Genomic DNA, 18,050 nt, shown 5'->3' with positions numbered 1-18,050 from the left:
CTCTCATAGCCTTGTTGACGTCACAATTTCTCAAGCGCTCCTAACCCCCACTTGGTGTTATCGAAGAAATGATATTTAAATAATAGTTTGAAACGCTTACTTTGTGTGTACAGTTTTTTTTAACAGCCTATAGCCAGTAGCAAGTTCCAGAGAATTAAGGATTTGAAAACACTAGCCGTAGCTTTAAAAAACTTATGCAGTGCCTTTTTTTTTCAAATCAAGCTCACTGTGAATAGAATTTCACCCCTGATATGTTGGGCGGAATGAATTGATTTCGATGAGAAGCTTTTGTATGACGTCGACAGCAGTCGAGTAGCACTGTCATCACAAGGTGATGGAGGGAGCTCTTTTTTTTTTCCGGTTCTCAATTGCCAGGTTGAAGTGGTAATAAGGTGCTAAGAACGTTTTTTGTTTCTCGGCCACCGGTACGGGGTCCGCTCAGAGAGCAGCTCACGCCGCGCGAGGGCCGGCACGGTGCCAGAAATGAAGGCCTGCCTGTGAACACGAAATGAGAAGCGAAGGAAGAGGCAGGGTGGCCCATTCCGACAGCATAATCGAACGCGTTCATCACGTCCTTCCTAAAAGCGCATTTTTCTTAGGTCTGGCGAGGTTCTGAACCACGGCAGTATTCACGTCAGCTCTCAATTTTCCGTGCTTCAAAGCAGAAACGAAGTGTTTATTTTTTTAGCTCCCACTGCACTCTTCTCTTTTGTTAGCGTTCATTTGAAGTTCCAGCAAAGCTTTTTATGACTACTCAATTATTGGCACTGTGGGTGTACCCTTATATCAAAGCCAGTACACAATCGCGCGCGAGTGTATGCGTGTGTTTAAGTTCGTTCGCGCGAAGGTGTGCGTGTGTATGTGCAAGTAGTGCATACATAATGGTTTATGACAATCTTACCTTTCATGTCCATATGTGCATGCGCGAGTGTGCCTGTATTGTGTGTTGTGCTGCGCATGTTCCTGTAACCTCGTGCACGTAAGTTCGATAACTTTTCAGCTCTTTCGTAGACGTCTAGTGCGTAGCAGGAAAACACCCCAATTAAAATGACATCTGTGCTTAAAGAACGGGAACTGTCAGGAAAATAAGGACAAATGAGCCACGCTGTACTGTACTTGGGTTTCTCATACGAAATGAGAGGGGGAGAGAAAACGAATCATCTACAAATTACGAATAAAAAGCGTTTTGTATTACCCACTTTTTATTTTCATATGCTCCTGTTCCCAAAAAACAAAAAAAAATCAAGAGGCGTTTGTATTTTACGTCTCGCTCAATACGTGCTCTTATTTTTTTGCCTCTCCGGCCATTTTTGAGCCTACCCTCTTCACCGTCCACTCCTTAGTACTCTCCGTGCCTATTCATAACACGCAGCCTCAGAGGGTCGTTCCCTACAGCACACTGTTTGGGGAGCAGATGGGAGGAAGGAAAGGGGAGGGGAGAGGAGAGGGGGTGACTTGCCATCGCGAAAGAAGGATTTTCGGAGAGGAATTTCGCGCTTTTCCCGTAATTAAAACGTTAAATTCCCTTCTTCGCCCGCGCTTCGACTGCCCGCAAAGCCGAAAACCTGCGATTTGTATGTCTTTTTACGCACGCGCTGCTTTCCACTAGCGTCGTAAGTGCGTGTGTGTGGGACCTTTTTTTATTGTTTTTATTGCTTTGTACTTCGAGAAAATGAATTACCTCCGTCCCTGGATCCCTTCTAACCACAAGACCTTATATCTTGCTCCACCCGGACCTAACGCATGGCTGTTTACGAGGGTTTTGCTCGTCGTTGATTATTTTTTTTTTCGGGAACCCCGGGATGGCTTTCCTGTACGGAGAAGGTTTTCTTTTTTTTTCAATTTGTTGGCGAGCTTTGCCTGGCAAGATAATTGGAATAATACATCTCCACCTTACCTAATGGTTCTCGCAATATTTTTGAAGTGAGATCAGGGGATAAATACACTTTTCTCGATTATTTTTTAGTCTCTGCGTCGAATAGTTATGTGATAATAATTATATGGTTGCGCTTTTATATTGTGTCACAGAATTTATAATTGTAACAGTTAAGGTATGTCACCTCAGATTAAAACATTCAAAGCTATGTTCACTAAAATTGACATTTTACTGACCCATTGTAGGTGCAACGCCTTTTGATCCCTTAGTTAGCAAATTTAAAAATAAAGAGATACAGGGAGTTTATTATCGGCGTATAAACGTGCTGACATGCTACAATGTACTACTAAAGTGCAGTTAGTGAGCGTAAGCTTTCGAATGTATAAATTTCGTATTTCGAATACACGGAGCATAACCCTTGTTGTTCTTTGTGTCTGTGATGACACGGAAAGTCTACGCGAAGTGCGGTTACCAAAGGTTCTTTTTGTTATATTACGTTACAACATATTTAACTGTGCATGCCACCGGCTGGATTAAAACCGTGTGAAATCGCACTGCGAAAGTACGCATGATGAATCCTAAGCAACTAGCTGTTCTTATAGTGAAAATGCCTTCTAAGTACTGTTTATCTTCATATTCAAGCTTAGTTTATATTATTATTTAAAAAAAAGCAGTGCACAACAAAACTGTAGTCTGCAGTCCTAACACCAGAAAATTGCAGCGAATTGGAAAACAAGGTTACAATTTTGTTGAGTTGTATCGCTTGGTAAATTTTGTTCGCTAAACCATACTTTGAAAACAACAGGCCGTTCATTGGTTTATGGGTTTTAACGCCACAAAGTGACTCAGGGTTTGAGAGACGCTGTTATGAGTGACTTCAAATAGCTGACCACCTGGGGTTCTGTAACGCGAACTGAAATTGCACAGTACTCTACCATTGCGGACGATATCGCACCCGCGCCAATCGGGTCAGTAGTCGATTACACTAACCTCTGTGCCTCGGCGTCGAGCTAAAAGTGCGTTGTAGAAATCTAGCAGTGGCAGAGCACAAGGAGAAAAAGTGTCAAATACAGAAATATCGTTGCCACTGTTTCCAATATTCTTTTTGGGATCCTCAGGTTCTGCACCTATAGGTACATACGTCATAAAGAGGCCTTAGTATGTATATCCACGCGTATACAACTGTTTACAGCATAGGTACTACTGCGCATTTGGGACCACAGTGTAATCCAGAAAGAAAACGAGGACAACAAGCTCCCAACCCTGTCATCGCTACTACGTTAGCCAACTAACGGTTCCAGTTTCGCAACCGACTCGTGCTCTGAGGCCACATTGTCTCGTCACTGGTGTCCTTGCGTAAGCCAAGCCGCCATACGCAATGCCATTCTTTCGCAGCATTAACCTTCGCATTCCGCTGTTCCCCAATACATGATGTCGCCAGGAAAAGCCAACCAATCCGTCACTGAAGGAGGACTGTATACACGGGAGACCGGTTGTTACTCGTCTGGGCAAACATTTCCGGCAATGTCGAAGTGGATAGTTAGTGTTCCAGTTTTTTTTTGTGTCTCACCGTAACTAGACCAGAACTAAACAGTTTGAGTAGCCACTGCAGTTAGCCAGAAATGTTATATGCAACATATTAGGCAATGTCTTGGCAGTGACTACAAAAAAGTTCTGCGAACTTTGTTATTTTGCTGTAAATATTCCCGACTGCAGAATACGGTGATTCGTAGTCAGTGCTGTGATGACCTTCTGACATATGCCTCTCCCCCACATTTTCGCTTAGCTCTTCCAACAGTTACATTTGTTAGAAAGGTACTAACTGCGTTTATGTATTAAGAATTGATTGATATGTGAGGTTTAACGTCCCAAAACCCTCGCATGATTATGAGAGAGGCCGTGGTGGAGAGCTCCGAACATTTTGACCACCTGGGGTTCTTTAACGTGCACCAAAACTGAGCACACGGGCCTACAACGTCTTCGCCTTCATAGGAAATGCAGCCGCCGCAGCCAGGAGTCGAACCCGCGACCTGCGGGTGAGCAGCCGAGTACCTTAGCGACTAGACCACCGCGGCGGGGCTATATATTAAGGAAAGTGTACAGGATAAGTAAAATCAAAGCCACTCTTTTTTGGTTATCACCTGCGCACTGATATTACTTTCTTAACGAATCCTTAGAAACGCGCCCAAGCTTCAGTTTCTTCAAGATATTTACACCTCAGTCACGCTCACAAGCTTAGTGTCATTATCAGCTAGTGCACTTAACACCCCACAGCCCTATGGAAGCAGCCTGCTACACGAGACAGGGAAGTGTACTTGAGACAATGAAGTTAATAACGATGAGTATTTAGTAGCGGAGCACATATTTGTTGCTTGAGAAAACCTTCCTTTCGTAGTATTGTGTCACAGTTATAAGCAGTCCTTATTCTAGACATTATGCACAAATGGAGTGGCTTCAGTTATTGCACGGCGTGCGCTGTGCATGCCTGTGGTGGTCGTGTCTGTAATCTTCCTGAGAGCGAGCCTAACATAGTGGCTTTCTTGTTGTATAGCATGTTTCAATGCATAACAACATTCGCAATAACGAAAAGGATACTGTGAAAACGTGGTGGACTCCACTTCGGATAATGACTATCTATTCTCGAGTCACTGATACCCAGGCTTAGACACTCCATCGTGGTGAAGTGAGTGTGGCGAACGCAATCAGTGGCAAGTGTGTTTTGTAGCGAGCGCCACTAAACGTTCACGCGTGTAACAGCGTACGAATAACACTAGTGGTAAAGTGGCCCCTCAAAGTGCACTTCAGTTGACCCGTGTAGCAGGATTAGCACACTTTCTGTAAGTAACGTTAATTTTCTGCTTCAGTAGGATCTGGAGTGCATAGAAGTATTGCAGTTTGTAGATTGCGTAATAATTAGTCAATCAGCTATCCGTAATTGTAAAGAGTTTTACGACCTGGGCTATTCAGCGGTAGGGAAGAGTGGGTTCATTGGCCGAGCGGCCTTTCCTGACAGGAAGCCCTTGCTTTTCTTTGAATGGTGCAGAGATTCCAGCCAGCTCGTCATCCACGTCACACTCGCCCGAGGCATTTCGAGCGAAATCGGAAAAATTGCGCAACAGCCAAATGCGAAACTCCCTGACAAGGCCCAGCGATCGGGGTGAGTGTCTCCGAACACTCTCATTAGTGCAGAGCCATTAAGGCCAGTTGCGAACTTCTTTCACAGTTGGAAGTGCAAACTAAACGCGCTTTGGGTTTGCTCTGTACAGCATTTAAAATTAGGCGCCACAGTTCAACTATTGACTTGGGCGTATGCATTCGTATAAAGCAGCTGGATTTGTAAAATTTTGTTATTTTAAACATTATTTGAAGCGCTTTTAAAATCAATCAATCAATCAATCAATCAATGAATCAATCAATCAGTGAAGACACTTTTTAAATCAATTCATAGCACACACTGCTAAGCTTGCGTCTTAATAATTTTGTTTAGAGCTTAGCACTGCGTTTAGCCAGCGCAAATTGTCATACATTCAGTAAGCAATGCTGACATCAAAATGATTCATAAAATGTGAAAGAACCAGCACGCATTAGGAATTATGCACCCAGTAAGTAGATCACGCCAGTTCACAGAAGAGGCACACTATTTAAAATTGGAGCAACAGTTTTTTAAGCTATCAAAGTAAACAAAATTGCGTAGAAACTGCTATCCTTTCAAACTTATATGCTGGTAAGTCTTACTAGAATGCATTGCTTGACGAGTTAGTGCATTTTCTGAAAATAAGTCTCACACTTCTATTAGCTGTCTGAAGGATATACATGGCCTCGTTAGTACTTCGGTAACTGGATGAATAATAGCCTCCTGAGTGCCGACATATTTCTGGTGAAGGAGAAGCCCTAATATGCAAGATAACTTCCCGCATACTTTACTTGGCTTGATTGTCTGTTGGTAATTGTTGAAGGTGATGAAAATGCACGCAACGAGCTAACCTATTTTGCCCTATGAGCATTATACAGAAGAAATCTTCTGACAAGTTCTTTTGTTGTTGCTTTTGCCAAACTCTTGTACATTCCTGACTGTAGTGTTAATGGGTATTATGACGAGGTGTTCTATGCGAACTGTGATAAAAAATTTGTATCCACGCATGTCTTCTTTATTTAAAAATGCAGGTTGTTACAAGTCCTTATAGATAATGTCAGTTTATGAGTATTATCAACACTTTTGATTATTGATAGCTCTATATAATTTCCTAGAATGATCGTACAGTGACAAACATATTGTTATTCTACCAATATACGATTGATAGAATAACAATGGCTGCAATTCTACCAATGCATTCTACCAATGGCTGCGATATATTTGTATCTAATGCCGCTTGTTGTAGTTACTCGGCAGAATATCAATATATAAAGCTGGGGTACATTGGTAAGATAATAAAAAACTCAAACGGGATCTTGCATTTTTTGTTTACATTACTCACCCAATGATTCGTGTTATACAGCAAATCTTTTAAATGACGAACGATGTTTTTTACAATCTGGAAATAGGCGTAGAATGACGTTTTTGTTTGAAAGAGTTAACGCACTAAAGAACTAAGCAGTATCTTCAATTGAAGCTTTTTAAACACTCCTTGAGGAAGTGCGTGGGAATGCAACTTTGCCTATGTATTTTTTCTTATCTCTTTTTGCTTTTACGATACAGAGGACTTGAAGCCTTTCGTTATCGAATATTGCACTATTTCAAATATTGCACAAGTGCATATAGAAAATTTTTCTTATATGCACTCTTTTATGTTGTACTGAAGAGGCGTCTGCTTTTTGCTTCAACTTTTTAACCGTTTGTGACTAGTTAATTGTGAATATTAGAAGACAGATGCTAAGCAATAATTTGCAGCACCTTCACCTGTACGCATTCGAGAAATAAATTAGAAGAATTCTGCTAGGATGACAAGCACAAGGAAACGTTATATGCGCTTCTCATCTTTCATGCAGCTGTGGTGACGACAAAACCCCAAGATCTGTCTGAGGCTTCAAGAGACCAAAGGCCGTCTTACACACCCGCTGTTGTGAAAATTGGAGGTAAGTTGCATTCGCTTGGTGCCGTGCACTTTTTTGTGAACTCGCAGCGGAAAAAAAAACAAGTAATAGCAAAGCGAGAGGCACACCGAACACTCACTCGTGGTGGACTGTTTATCATTATTGACCAAACATATGACAGAAAGTCGTCCAATTATTTAAACTAAGTGCGTCGGCAAATTATGTTGTTTCACAAATGCGTGTGCATTTGCTATGTGTATGTGATTAACAGCAATAGACCTGTTGTAAGTCAGCATTCTTGGTGAGTCGGCCTCGCATCGCTTTGCGTGTTCGCGCACTCGTGTAAAACATACATCTATACCAACTTCCTCGATTTGTACGAATGCACAATTTTTCCACGTTCTCGCTGCGCCTTTCATCGATGTAGCCTTAGCGCCCAGGAGAAAGCAGGCATACCTTTTTATATAGCAATATGAATATGTCGTGATAGGTTATTGAACATCAAGTGCTAATGAACAACTTGTGGGCTCTAATACCAATTTATGTCTCCGCTCTTCAGTCGATACTTGTAATGTTGCTGTTGAAGTTAGGTCTTATTAGAACGGGCTATTGTACGAAGCAAACGTGCTCTACACCTTTGTGGCATCGTCTGCAGGTAATTATTGCTATGTACTCTCGCACCGTGCCTTAAGTCCTTCGGCTCTTCATCATATATTTTCTCTGTTCTCACTTCTGCAGACTTACAGCTGCACGGCAGCGCGACGCCCCAAGGGAGCTCAGTGCTGTATACGTCACTGCTTTCTCTCATCGCCGTCGGCTTCGTGTTGACCATGTCGTGACGTGTTGCGGCATTCCCTTGAACGTGCATCGACAACGTTGCCGCGCGCCGTGCCGGACTGTAAGCGTGCGGCACCGGGCCCCTGCTGACTGCACCAGTGACGCGGAGGGCAACACGGCACGCCAACGGCTCAACTGGAATCGAACGCCAGAAATCTTTCGTGACGCGAGGCGATTTCCCAAGCAGCGAAACGTAGGGAGGACATTGCCACACGCGTTACGCTATGCGTACGCTGGTCATTTCTCTTTTCGGATTTTTCACTTTCGCGGTTGCTTGCGTTCTCTCTGTGGAAGACTGCATCGGAAGGGCGGGCTGCTACTCCAACCAAGTGCGCGTCACAAAACTTCAAAATTGTACATGTTCTTTACGATCGGTGCTATAATGCGAAATGTTTTTGACAGTAGCTTGAGCGCCACATGACTGTAGTGTTGGTTCACTTTCTTCTGTCTTTTTCAGAGATGAAAGTCAGGCTCATCTGTTATAGTTATCAACCTCGTAATAAATGACCACTAACAAAATTAGTCATTCTGCAACTAGCCGAAAGCAATGTAATAAACATTCTTAGCCTTAAATTTGTGCACCATAACTATAACAGGTCTTCATTAAGACTTACATAAATCAGCGTTGAAACCGGAACAGGCATTTAGTAATTCCACCTGAGGGCTTTTAACTTGGAGCTCTTATATAGAGACCAATAACTCATTATATTCTTGTGGATATTGTTTAAAAAAGCTCAAAAAGAGATTTTATGCTGAAAATGCTTGTGGGTAATCATGTGGAGATCACGTCAGACTTGAATGAATTGTTTCTTTATTATTATTATTATTATTATTATTATTATTATTATTATTATTATTATTATTATTTTATAAATTTTAGCGCTTATGTGGTTTGCTTCTAAGCATTCCATTCTGACTGACCAATATTGCTCATTTACGCACACGTTAAAATCGTCACTTCAAATCTCATGCTCTTATTTCATTTTCCGCATAGTCATTTTTTGATTGAAGCCACAGTCACTCATGAGCGACGGAGAAATAGACTCTTGCCATTTCCATCAGGCACCGTAGAAGAACTTTGTAGCGTTCTGTCTGCAACTATTTCATTCTCTACGTCGAAAAAATGTTTTTGCGAGTTCGCGTCTCGGAAATACCGTAGACAAGTAGTATATCGAGCAAAAACAGTGTTTTCATCTCGCAGCGCACTTTATCCAGAATTAGCATAATAACTGCGCATGGCGAGTCAGCGTGTACAGTTCCTAATGAATAACAAATCTCCGGCATCAGCTGTGGTATATGTTATCAAATTTTCGCACACTGAAAATTAAAAAAAAGTTTCGTTGCCAGGAGGGAGATTATTTATCAAAGAAACATTATTTTTTATCAAAACACCAAACTTAAACGTGTAAATGTACTGGATTGTTATTGGGTCATGTACCACAGATTTTGTACCCTTGAACTAAAATTCGCTGCCCTTTGAGCTGGCTAAACTCAGTAGTTTTAACGAAATCACTCGTAAGTTTCTTTGTATGTTGAGCTTTAAATAATTATATTTTATTGTTGTTTTTTTGCTCTCTGTTGATCAAGAGCTGCTGGTGCTTTTTAGAGCACTGGCTGTACCTTTCCGGCAATATTATGATTATTAGAAAATCGCTGCCATAAAACCATACTATCGCACTTGGATAGATTTGAAATATTGTTCTTTCATCTACGATTTTTATATTTCCCGATAATAATTAACCCTTGCAAAAAACCATGTAATGTAGTAAAGTACAGCATCAAAAGTGGCTCAGCTCGAAATCAGGTAGGCTGCAGCTAAAAACAGGCTCCTAATGAAGCACGCATCTATAAGTGAATGTTTGTTTACGTTCATCAGAGTTTAATATATCTGGAACAGACTGTATTACATTACTGTTGCTTGCCTTCACTGATGAGCTAAAATGTGCTCTCACACATATAAAAGTTATTGTGACATACATGTCAGTCATCACCTGAAAAATCCTGCTGGCTTACTGAAACATTAATTCCCTATGTATGTTTTCTGGATACTTCCATGCTTTATAAAATTTTATGAATTAACATTACTGATGACTTTACTGACCTTTGAATTGAAATATAAAGAGCTCAAATAGGTGAAAAAACATTTTAGTGATGGGTGCGAGGTGCATTTTGAGTCGTGTTTGATTAATTGATAAACATTATTCAGTAAACAAAATGGTGATACTGTGCTGTGTTTTCTTCGGCTATAGAGAACAAAGGCTATGGGGAATGGTGTTTAAGAATGCAAAGCCCCACACCTGAAGATGAAGACAAATATACTGTTGTGGCTGGGAACAGTGTTGGCAGAGCTCATTGCTCAATCACCTTCCGCCTTTGTGAGTCTGTGGTTTCCTTCTCTTTTCCCAGATATGAGAATTCTCTATTAAGTTGGCTACAACATAAGGATAATTGTAAACTCCACCCTTAGCTGCTGTTCTACCCCCCAGAAGTATTGTATAAATGCGTGATGCAATCGCGATTGCTTATTTACATAACGTCGAGCGCATCTCGTACGTTTTTCGTAGATGGCTTTTATATACAAGTACATATTAGTGCTAGTAGCTTTTGGCACTTGGACTTCCTGGCTTCACTGCTCAGCAAAGCATAACATTTTAACCAGGGACAGCGAACTTTTCATTCATAACGTGCCTAGCATTTACATCAGCAGTGAAGCCCCGCCACGTAGGTCTAGGGGCTAAGGTACTTGGCTGCTGTCTGGTATTTCGTGGAATGATATCTCAGCTGCGGCCGCTGCATTTCCGATGGAGGCGGAAATTCTGTAGGCCTCTGTGCTCAGATTTGGGTGCACGTTAAAGAACCCCAGGTGGTTGAAATTTCCGGAGCACTCCACTACGGGGTCTCTCATAATCATATGGTGGTTTTGAGACGTTAAACCTCACATATCAATCAGTTGCATCAGCAGTGAAAAGTATTTATAGTTACAGTGGAAACTACCAAGCGTGACTCTCTTGTACAGATGAATGGCAGGCGCTCTGCAGTACTGCGGGTGGAGTGTGCACTTATTTTTGTTTAGCGCCATGTCCTCTATGTTCTTCTCCGTGTTGTCCGTGCTATTTGTTTCGCCAGAAATGCACTAAATGGGAAGCATTTCTGACCAAACCAAAGGCACTTTTAGCGTTTCTGGTGGTTGTGGTGGTGAAAATATGTTATTCTAGTCAGTAATGACAGCCTTTTGATGGGCCGGTTGGATGTCTCATAGTGTTGCTGGGAGCTTGTGGTTCTCAGGTATTGTTGGAGCCCAGCCTGCCAGCTGTTTCTGTGCAGCTTAGAGCTGGACCCTGCTTTCTCCCATTGCTCTACGTTGGTGAGTTGTCATTCTATAAGTGGCTGGAGCTCAGGGCTAATATATATGATGTGGTGAAAATCTGAGTGTGCATTCAGGGGAAAAGAGGCCAGTGTTTATTAGAGCAAGGGGAGCTGAGGATGAAAGGGTACTTCGATTGAAGTTGATGCCAGGTCACCTGCTCCAGTTTAGAGAGCGATTTGTGGGAAGGGAGAAAGGGATATTGAAGCTGGATCTCCTTATAGTGGAGATTTCTTTGTAATCAACCATGCTTTCGATTGCGCAACTGGGTCTGTAGTTGGCCCTGCTCGGTTGCCGTGCGCTCGAGCTGTTTTGTGGGTTGCTCCATTTCCTGGGTTGCCCGAATGAGCCGTTATCCATTAGAGTTGATTTCATCTAATCTGGGGTTGAATAGAATTCAGAATTTCGGGTGCGCACCTGTGAATCCTGGTTCATCCGAAATTATGGATTGCTGTTTTTGAGTCACTAAAGATTAGTATGGCAATGGTTGAGGAGATTGCCAAGGGGATTGCAGATTCCTCCGCCTTTAGGGAGGATAGAGCATTGGTTGAACTAGACACCATTCGGTAGTGTGATAGAAACCGCTCAAGACATAGGCTTGTTGCGGCATTCTGTGGCGTCTACATAGACTGCGTTGTTGTTTGTGTGATGTTTTTGTAGTGCCATTGCTCTGGCTTGACATTTATATACATGTCGGTCAGTTCATAATGACCAATATTAACATAGAAGCGTGGGTGTGAATGTTGATCATGACTACGATCATCATGTAAATAGTGCCAAAATAGGGGTGTGGACATACCAAAACCCATTCCTCCAGTCACATGTGGCACAAACCTATATATCACATGCAGCCTGCTCTATGCGGGTATGCCCCGCAGGGGATTCTGTTTGTGTACCCAGGAACAGCGAAAGCAGACATTGGTAGATAATAAAGAAATTGTGGCATCAGCTGTGTTGACCCAACAAATAAAAGCTATAAAACTCGGGATGCAGCGGAAATTGAACCGAGGGAATCTGCATTGCAATCAATTATTTTCTACTACACAGCCACACCTGGTCTTGAAACTACTTTGTAAAAAGACTCTGTGCAACAGTAGTGTCTTTTAATGTTAATTGTAGTTGCAGTGATGGCTATCCAATTTTATGTCAGGATAATAAACATTACTTGTGTACTTCTATGATACAGACATGTTAGCTAACATCAATTTTGGTTTTAGTGCACTCTTACAACAGTGCAGCAAACACTACATATGTACTCTCATGATTTGGCAAGCCATATTTTATCGTTACTAAACCCCAGAGAAACACACTACTGAATGCTAAGCGTGTTATTCACACAACTGCACCTGAAATCCCAATGTAGTATGCAGTTCGTTTCAGTAAAACTGACTTCTGCTCTGTGACAGGAGCTTTGATGTTATGACAGGCCATGAATTACCCTTCAAAACGTCGGTGTAGTCAGCATGTTTGGTGAGCGCATGATGTGCACACAACTACTTCGTTTGCAATACTCTTGGATCTAAATAATAATACTTTACTCAACGCCAAGAAATGCAGCATCGACAGTTACTCACTGGATGCTTCATATGAAACTGAATCTTACAATTCTCACGACCCTGATCCACGTGAATTTTTTTAGAGGCGTAGCAGCTCTTTGATTAGCCCGCACAATGCTAGACCTCCATGCGCACCACGCTCCCCTGGCTGCAGGTATAGGGGTGGTGCCAAGTAGGTGGTGCCTTCCCTTGCAGTGCGCGCGCATTGACGTGTCTCTCTCTCTATCCTGTCGCCGCTTGCCGCGTGTCATCTCTCTCGCTTCACCCTCTCCATTGCTCGCAACATTCGAGTGCACATCGAGTGAAAACACTCTTTCGGCTCGTTTATCTGTTATGAAACTTACACGAAACCCAACCCACCTCCCGTGTCTTTGCGTTACAAAGAAACGTTAACTTGAGTAAAGGCTACTCAGAGTATCGTTTTAAACCGTTCTTTCAGCACCCGCCTCCACGTTCGTTTCAGCTGGGTCAGCAGCATGCGTACCGCTGTTGCTCAGCATCCCATTACGCTTCGCTTTGGGGAGAGGGTCCATACTGTTTCATTCTTAGGAAGCCATACTATAGATTTCAGTGAGTTGAATGAAACTGGGGAAGTGAATAGCATTTTCGTTTCCTGCCTTTGTTACAGCTGATCTGAAGGTGAAGCCAGCTTGCAAACGACCAGCCAAAGCATCCAGTCTTCACGTAAACAATCACCAGCCTTCTAAAAGCACTGTGGAGAAGGCAGAATCTGAAGGAGTAAGACTTTCTTGTCCCAAGTTCAGTTGCATGCATTATGGACATTTAGGGCTGCACTTTTTTACGAACATCTTGTCTGCACTGAGGTCTAACTAAATTACTACAGTGATTTAAATGAATTGTGTGCTTGCAGAAGTGGTGGTCTGCTTAATTAAGCAGTAATATCTGTTCATATCCTGTATATTGCAGTCTAAGAGGTCTGTGTAGTTTGCTTCTTTGGGTAGAACAACCGGCACAAGTTGAACTTTGATTTAGATCTGACTTATACCACTGCTAGCCTGCTTATTACCCTACATATCGCCATTGATCAGTAGTGCATAGATTGCAATGTTGTGGCCCTGACAAAAGTTTGAGAGAGAGAGAGAAAGAAAATGTTATTTACAGAAAGGCAGAGAGATCAGCCTTTCTGCTTAAGCAGGTATTTTTAACTGCGTTTAAGAATGAAGTAAATGAAAAACATAGCTTTGTGCAATAGGTTGTCTATAGGCACTGTACTTGACCTAAGAATCTTGCTGAAAATTTACCCAACAGATTTTACTTTGCCAGTGAATTTTCTGGTGAATTTTCTAAGAACACCTTGTTGCTGCGTAATCTTTCAGACACCATGCTTAGTATAATTATCTCCACAAATTTCATTGTTGCTGAGGTTGTTGTAGCAATGGGTATGTCCACTTCCAGCTTAGCTGATTAAATCAGTTTTTCTTGCAATGCATGTGAGTGCATAACTAGTTTCCTGCTTTATAGTGCGAGAATTACGCGAGGAAAACTTTGCATGAAAACGTACAGAGCGAAAAAGAAAACGAAGTGGCCACAAGTCGGGATCCTCACGCCAGCAACTAACAGCAAGCTTTGAGAAGTACTAATTAAGAATTACCTTAACAATGAAAGCACAGGTTCAACACAAGACGAGACTTATTTGAGACACAAAAAGTACAAGCAAATAGTTGAGAATTAGAATACCATACGCGAAGCTTGTGGGCTTAGTGATAGCATATGTCGCTCAACAGGAGCCCTAAAAAAGTCAGTATTGATCTAATGGATATTTAACAGAATCGTCTGCAGTTTTCTTCTGAACAAATAAAGTTTACAATCAATCTCAGTCTTAGGCACACAGAAGACCCAACACATCTTGGTGGCTTTCAGCTGCCATCACCAGTAGTGAACACGAAACTCATCTACTCCGAAGAACATACCGGCAGCCCTGTTGCCGTTGTTTAGTGCGTGATCAATCACTTTCAACTTGAAAGCAGCCGTCTAGCTTCCATATTGCCCCATAACGTTACAAGAATAAAGACAACACACAAATCACGCCGCAACGCGCACTTGCCACTTTGGCTTGAATTGAATTGGATTGAATCTCAGTGCAATAATAGTACCCTATATGCTTAGGAGATGGCGCCAGACGGCGCACGCTATCATCATTAGTAGCTGGAAGGAGCAGACGACATTATTGCGGCAATTTTCGGAAGTGCGATGATTACTCGAGGAAAAAAAAGAAGTATTTTCCCCAGCGATGTGAGGGGTGCGAGAATTATGCGAGTGTGTGGATTGCGCGAGTAAATACAGTAGTCGCTATTGATCGCATCGCGGGGACGACGGTTTCGCACGCGGCTGTTGCGGAAAACGGCACGTTAGTTTTCAATCCGCATGTGCTAACTGCACATGTGCCTTCAAAACAAAGTCTATCTATGACAAATTCTATCTTCGAAACAAAGCTATCCATGATCGCATCTGCCGCGGTTGTGTCAACAGCATTTGTGGAAAGCAATGTTGCTTTGAGTCGTCAAGCGTTGGACGCGCGTGCACTTTCAGAGTTCTGACAGTAACGCCATTGCCATACATGCTCGTGTCAAGAGCAACAACGCTTTCCTCCACAGCCGTTGTTGCAAAGAATAACCACAGTTCTGACGGCGCGTGCGCTGGCCGCAACTGCCTTTGCGAGGCTTCGAGCACATTGCCCTCATCCTTCGTTCGACGTTTTCGGTACTTAGGTTCATACGACCCGCCGCGATGAGGAAAAGTGTTAGAAACATCTGAATTTTTGCGCTATGGACACAGTGAAATTTAGCTAAGAATTATCATGAATTCATCTCTGCCAATTTTGCATCAGAGTTTCTACAGTACGTTTAAACAAATGCCACCTAAACTCGTTTACAATAAAATGCAATAGGTTCGAGACAAGCCTGGATCGGATTGGGCGGCATATTTGTCAATGCGGCCAGATCATGAGCAGAAATTTTCATTTCCGGAAGATTGTCTATACTAGTGATCAACTAGTATTGTGTCGTGTCTGTTCCCAAAAGTCAAGTAAAAGTCTGCATTTCTGAAGTTATAAGAGCAGGAACTGGCTTCAGGATGTTGCCAAATCAAAGAGTATTGAGTCCGTGATGCGCATTGCACTTTAAATCAAGAACTAATGTTCTCCATTCCCAAAAATAAGGCAGAAAGTGCAGCCAAAACCAAAAGGCCTGAAGCCTGCTGAGGTGCGACCAGTAACTACTGGAAATACAATATATTTTAAGCAACATAAAATACAGCTCTGCCACAAAATAAAATCATATTTTTAAGAAAAGCCAGACATGGGTGCCGAAGAAAGAGGAGAGAAGCGGGATGACATGCCCTAGGCAGGAAAAGCGATAGGGAAAGAGCGGTTTCCAGGAATCAAGCTTTCTGGCAAATAAAAGAAATGCCGTGCTCACATCACCATCACACATTCATTATACATAATTCAGAATTGCCTTTAAAGATTGAGTGCAATTCTAAAATTTCTGGAAGCAATTCTCAGCAAGCTAGAGCAGAGATGTGTTTAGGAATAGGTGTGGACAGATAGTGAAACACCGCAAAGCATTTCATTGTCTTAGCGCTGCTACCACCACCTTGCACAGTCTCTGCACACTTTCCCGCAGCCATATCCAGCGCTCAAGGCCAAGGCAAACCTGAAACTCTTGACCAGGACTGGGAAGGCTCTCTGAATCGGAGCCATCGATGGCTGACTGAGCCGACTGGCTGGCAAACTTGAGCACCAGTTCCCGCACTGAGGGCAACGAAGGGTCGCCCAGCTCCTCTCCCAACTCCTCCTCTCCTTCAGACCTTCAACGCCGACGCCCGGTCCCATTGACAGAATAAAAGACACCCATGCCGGAACCGTGGTATCAAGAGGCCAGCAAACAAGGGTTGACCTCTCCAAACAGAGTTGACAAAGCACACCTCCAACTCACTTCTGAAAAGCTTGGCACGTCCGTTGCCTTCAATAAATGGAACCACACAGGAATTAACTTCGCAAGAACTAGGACTTGGAACGGGCTACCAGCTGTATTCAGTAATTCTGTGAACATCCCTAGCTCCTTGAAACAATATTGTCTTTATGTGTTAGAGATAGAGTAAATTATAAATACTTTGCTAGTCCTGTATAATTGATATCTTTTTACTCCTCATCCTGTGCAATTATTGTCACCTAATGTTGTATTACTATGCAACAAAAAAGTTATTCCTCTTGTTCTGCTGATTACATACGTATTTCGCAGTTCAATAGACATGTATTGTCTATTTATAAAGGTTTGATAGATAATTGTACAGCATATTTTTTAATGTGTCAATATTTCAATGTATCTGGGTGTAGCCCCTACCTTATTCTTTGGCACTCTGATATATGTTAGTTCTTAGTTCCTTTATTTACTTTGTATTTACTTGAGAAATCGACACTGAATTTTTTTTTGTTTAATGTGAATATAAGGACCTTCAACTGCAATATGACCTTCAATTGCCTTTGGCTACAGTTATGACGAGAGTTTGTCATCTTTATGGCAACATGAAATGAAAACTTTGATTTGATTTGATCTGTCCACTGATATATGTTTTCATAACACAGACAAATACTCACGACCTAACTCTGCCGCGAGAAACCTCGAATACATATACATTTGCCTTCATAATTTCCAACTTGCTCTCCTATGCACATTGGCCAATAACTAGCAGAAGAAAATATCCTAGTTTACAAAACAAAAAGGTGTAAACAATACTGTGGATTGAAGAACCACTGCCTACAATGTTGGCAGTCTTGACTATACTTCTTTCAAGTTGCCATATGTTGCTTTTTTATTTCCTCATTTGCTGAAACATTTTCTGCAATACTGGCTTTTACTGGATAGACGCTGAAAGCGCTTTGCAGAGACAAAATGTGAGATTATGATGTGCTCTGGCTTTACAGACCGGTCAGTTTCCATTTCTTTGTCTAAATGTGTAAATATCTCATTGGTTCTGCCACAAGCTAAATGGCATTACCGGCACTAGTGAAGCAGCAACTTGATCCACTTTACGAGCGTTTTGCTGAAGTATTCCTACAATAAAATCTATGGAGATAAATGCGTGACTTGAACAATGACCGAGGCTTCCTTTGATGCAATGAAGAAAATACAGGACATATGGCATAAAAATTATCACGAAGCAGCAGTAAATTATAGCCTTCACAGGAAAGCAATGCAGTGATAATGCAAAAACGACAAACTGAGGACAAACAGCATCAGCTATATTAATCGCTATGACCATTATATTAACCTACAGAGATGGTGCAAGTAACGACTTTTGGGTTCTGGTTTCAGTTTTATCAGCAACCCAGCACGAGCAAAACAAAGACTTCATTTTCGTGTTG

General features: G+C 42.1%; 1 protein-coding gene across 5 annotated transcripts in view; it reads left to right on the top strand.

Moving 5' to 3' along the window:
* LOC142814695 (lachesin-like) overlaps positions 1 to 17,780 on the top strand; it is a 295,460-nt gene extending 277,680 nt beyond the window's left edge. For 2 of the 5 annotated variants that reach the window (XM_075893875.1, XM_075893874.1), the window contains 5 exons: positions 4,920 to 5,033; positions 6,863 to 6,949; positions 7,646 to 10,119; positions 13,293 to 13,402; positions 16,309 to 17,233. In XM_075893875.1, coding sequence (XP_075749990.1) covers positions 4,920 to 5,033; positions 6,863 to 6,949; positions 7,646 to 7,746 — 302 coding nt within the window. In that variant the 3' untranslated portion in view covers positions 7,747 to 10,119; positions 13,293 to 13,402; positions 16,309 to 17,233. Of the gene's footprint in view, positions 1 to 4,919; positions 5,034 to 6,862; positions 6,950 to 7,645; positions 10,120 to 13,292; positions 13,403 to 16,308 lie in introns of all 5 variants that reach the window. The other 3 variants (XM_075893883.1, XM_075893879.1, XM_075893887.1) reach the window with 3 other exon arrangements.
* The last annotated feature ends 270 nt before the right edge of the window (positions 17,781 to 18,050 follow it).

This window comes from Rhipicephalus microplus, chromosome 1, assembly GCF_043290135.1.
Source record: "Rhipicephalus microplus isolate Deutch F79 chromosome 1, USDA_Rmic, whole genome shotgun sequence".
NCBI lineage: Eukaryota > Metazoa > Arthropoda > Arachnida > Ixodida > Ixodidae > Rhipicephalus > Rhipicephalus microplus.
Note: the sequence above shows the minus strand (reverse complement) of the source record. Positions and strands in the feature narration are given on the sequence as shown.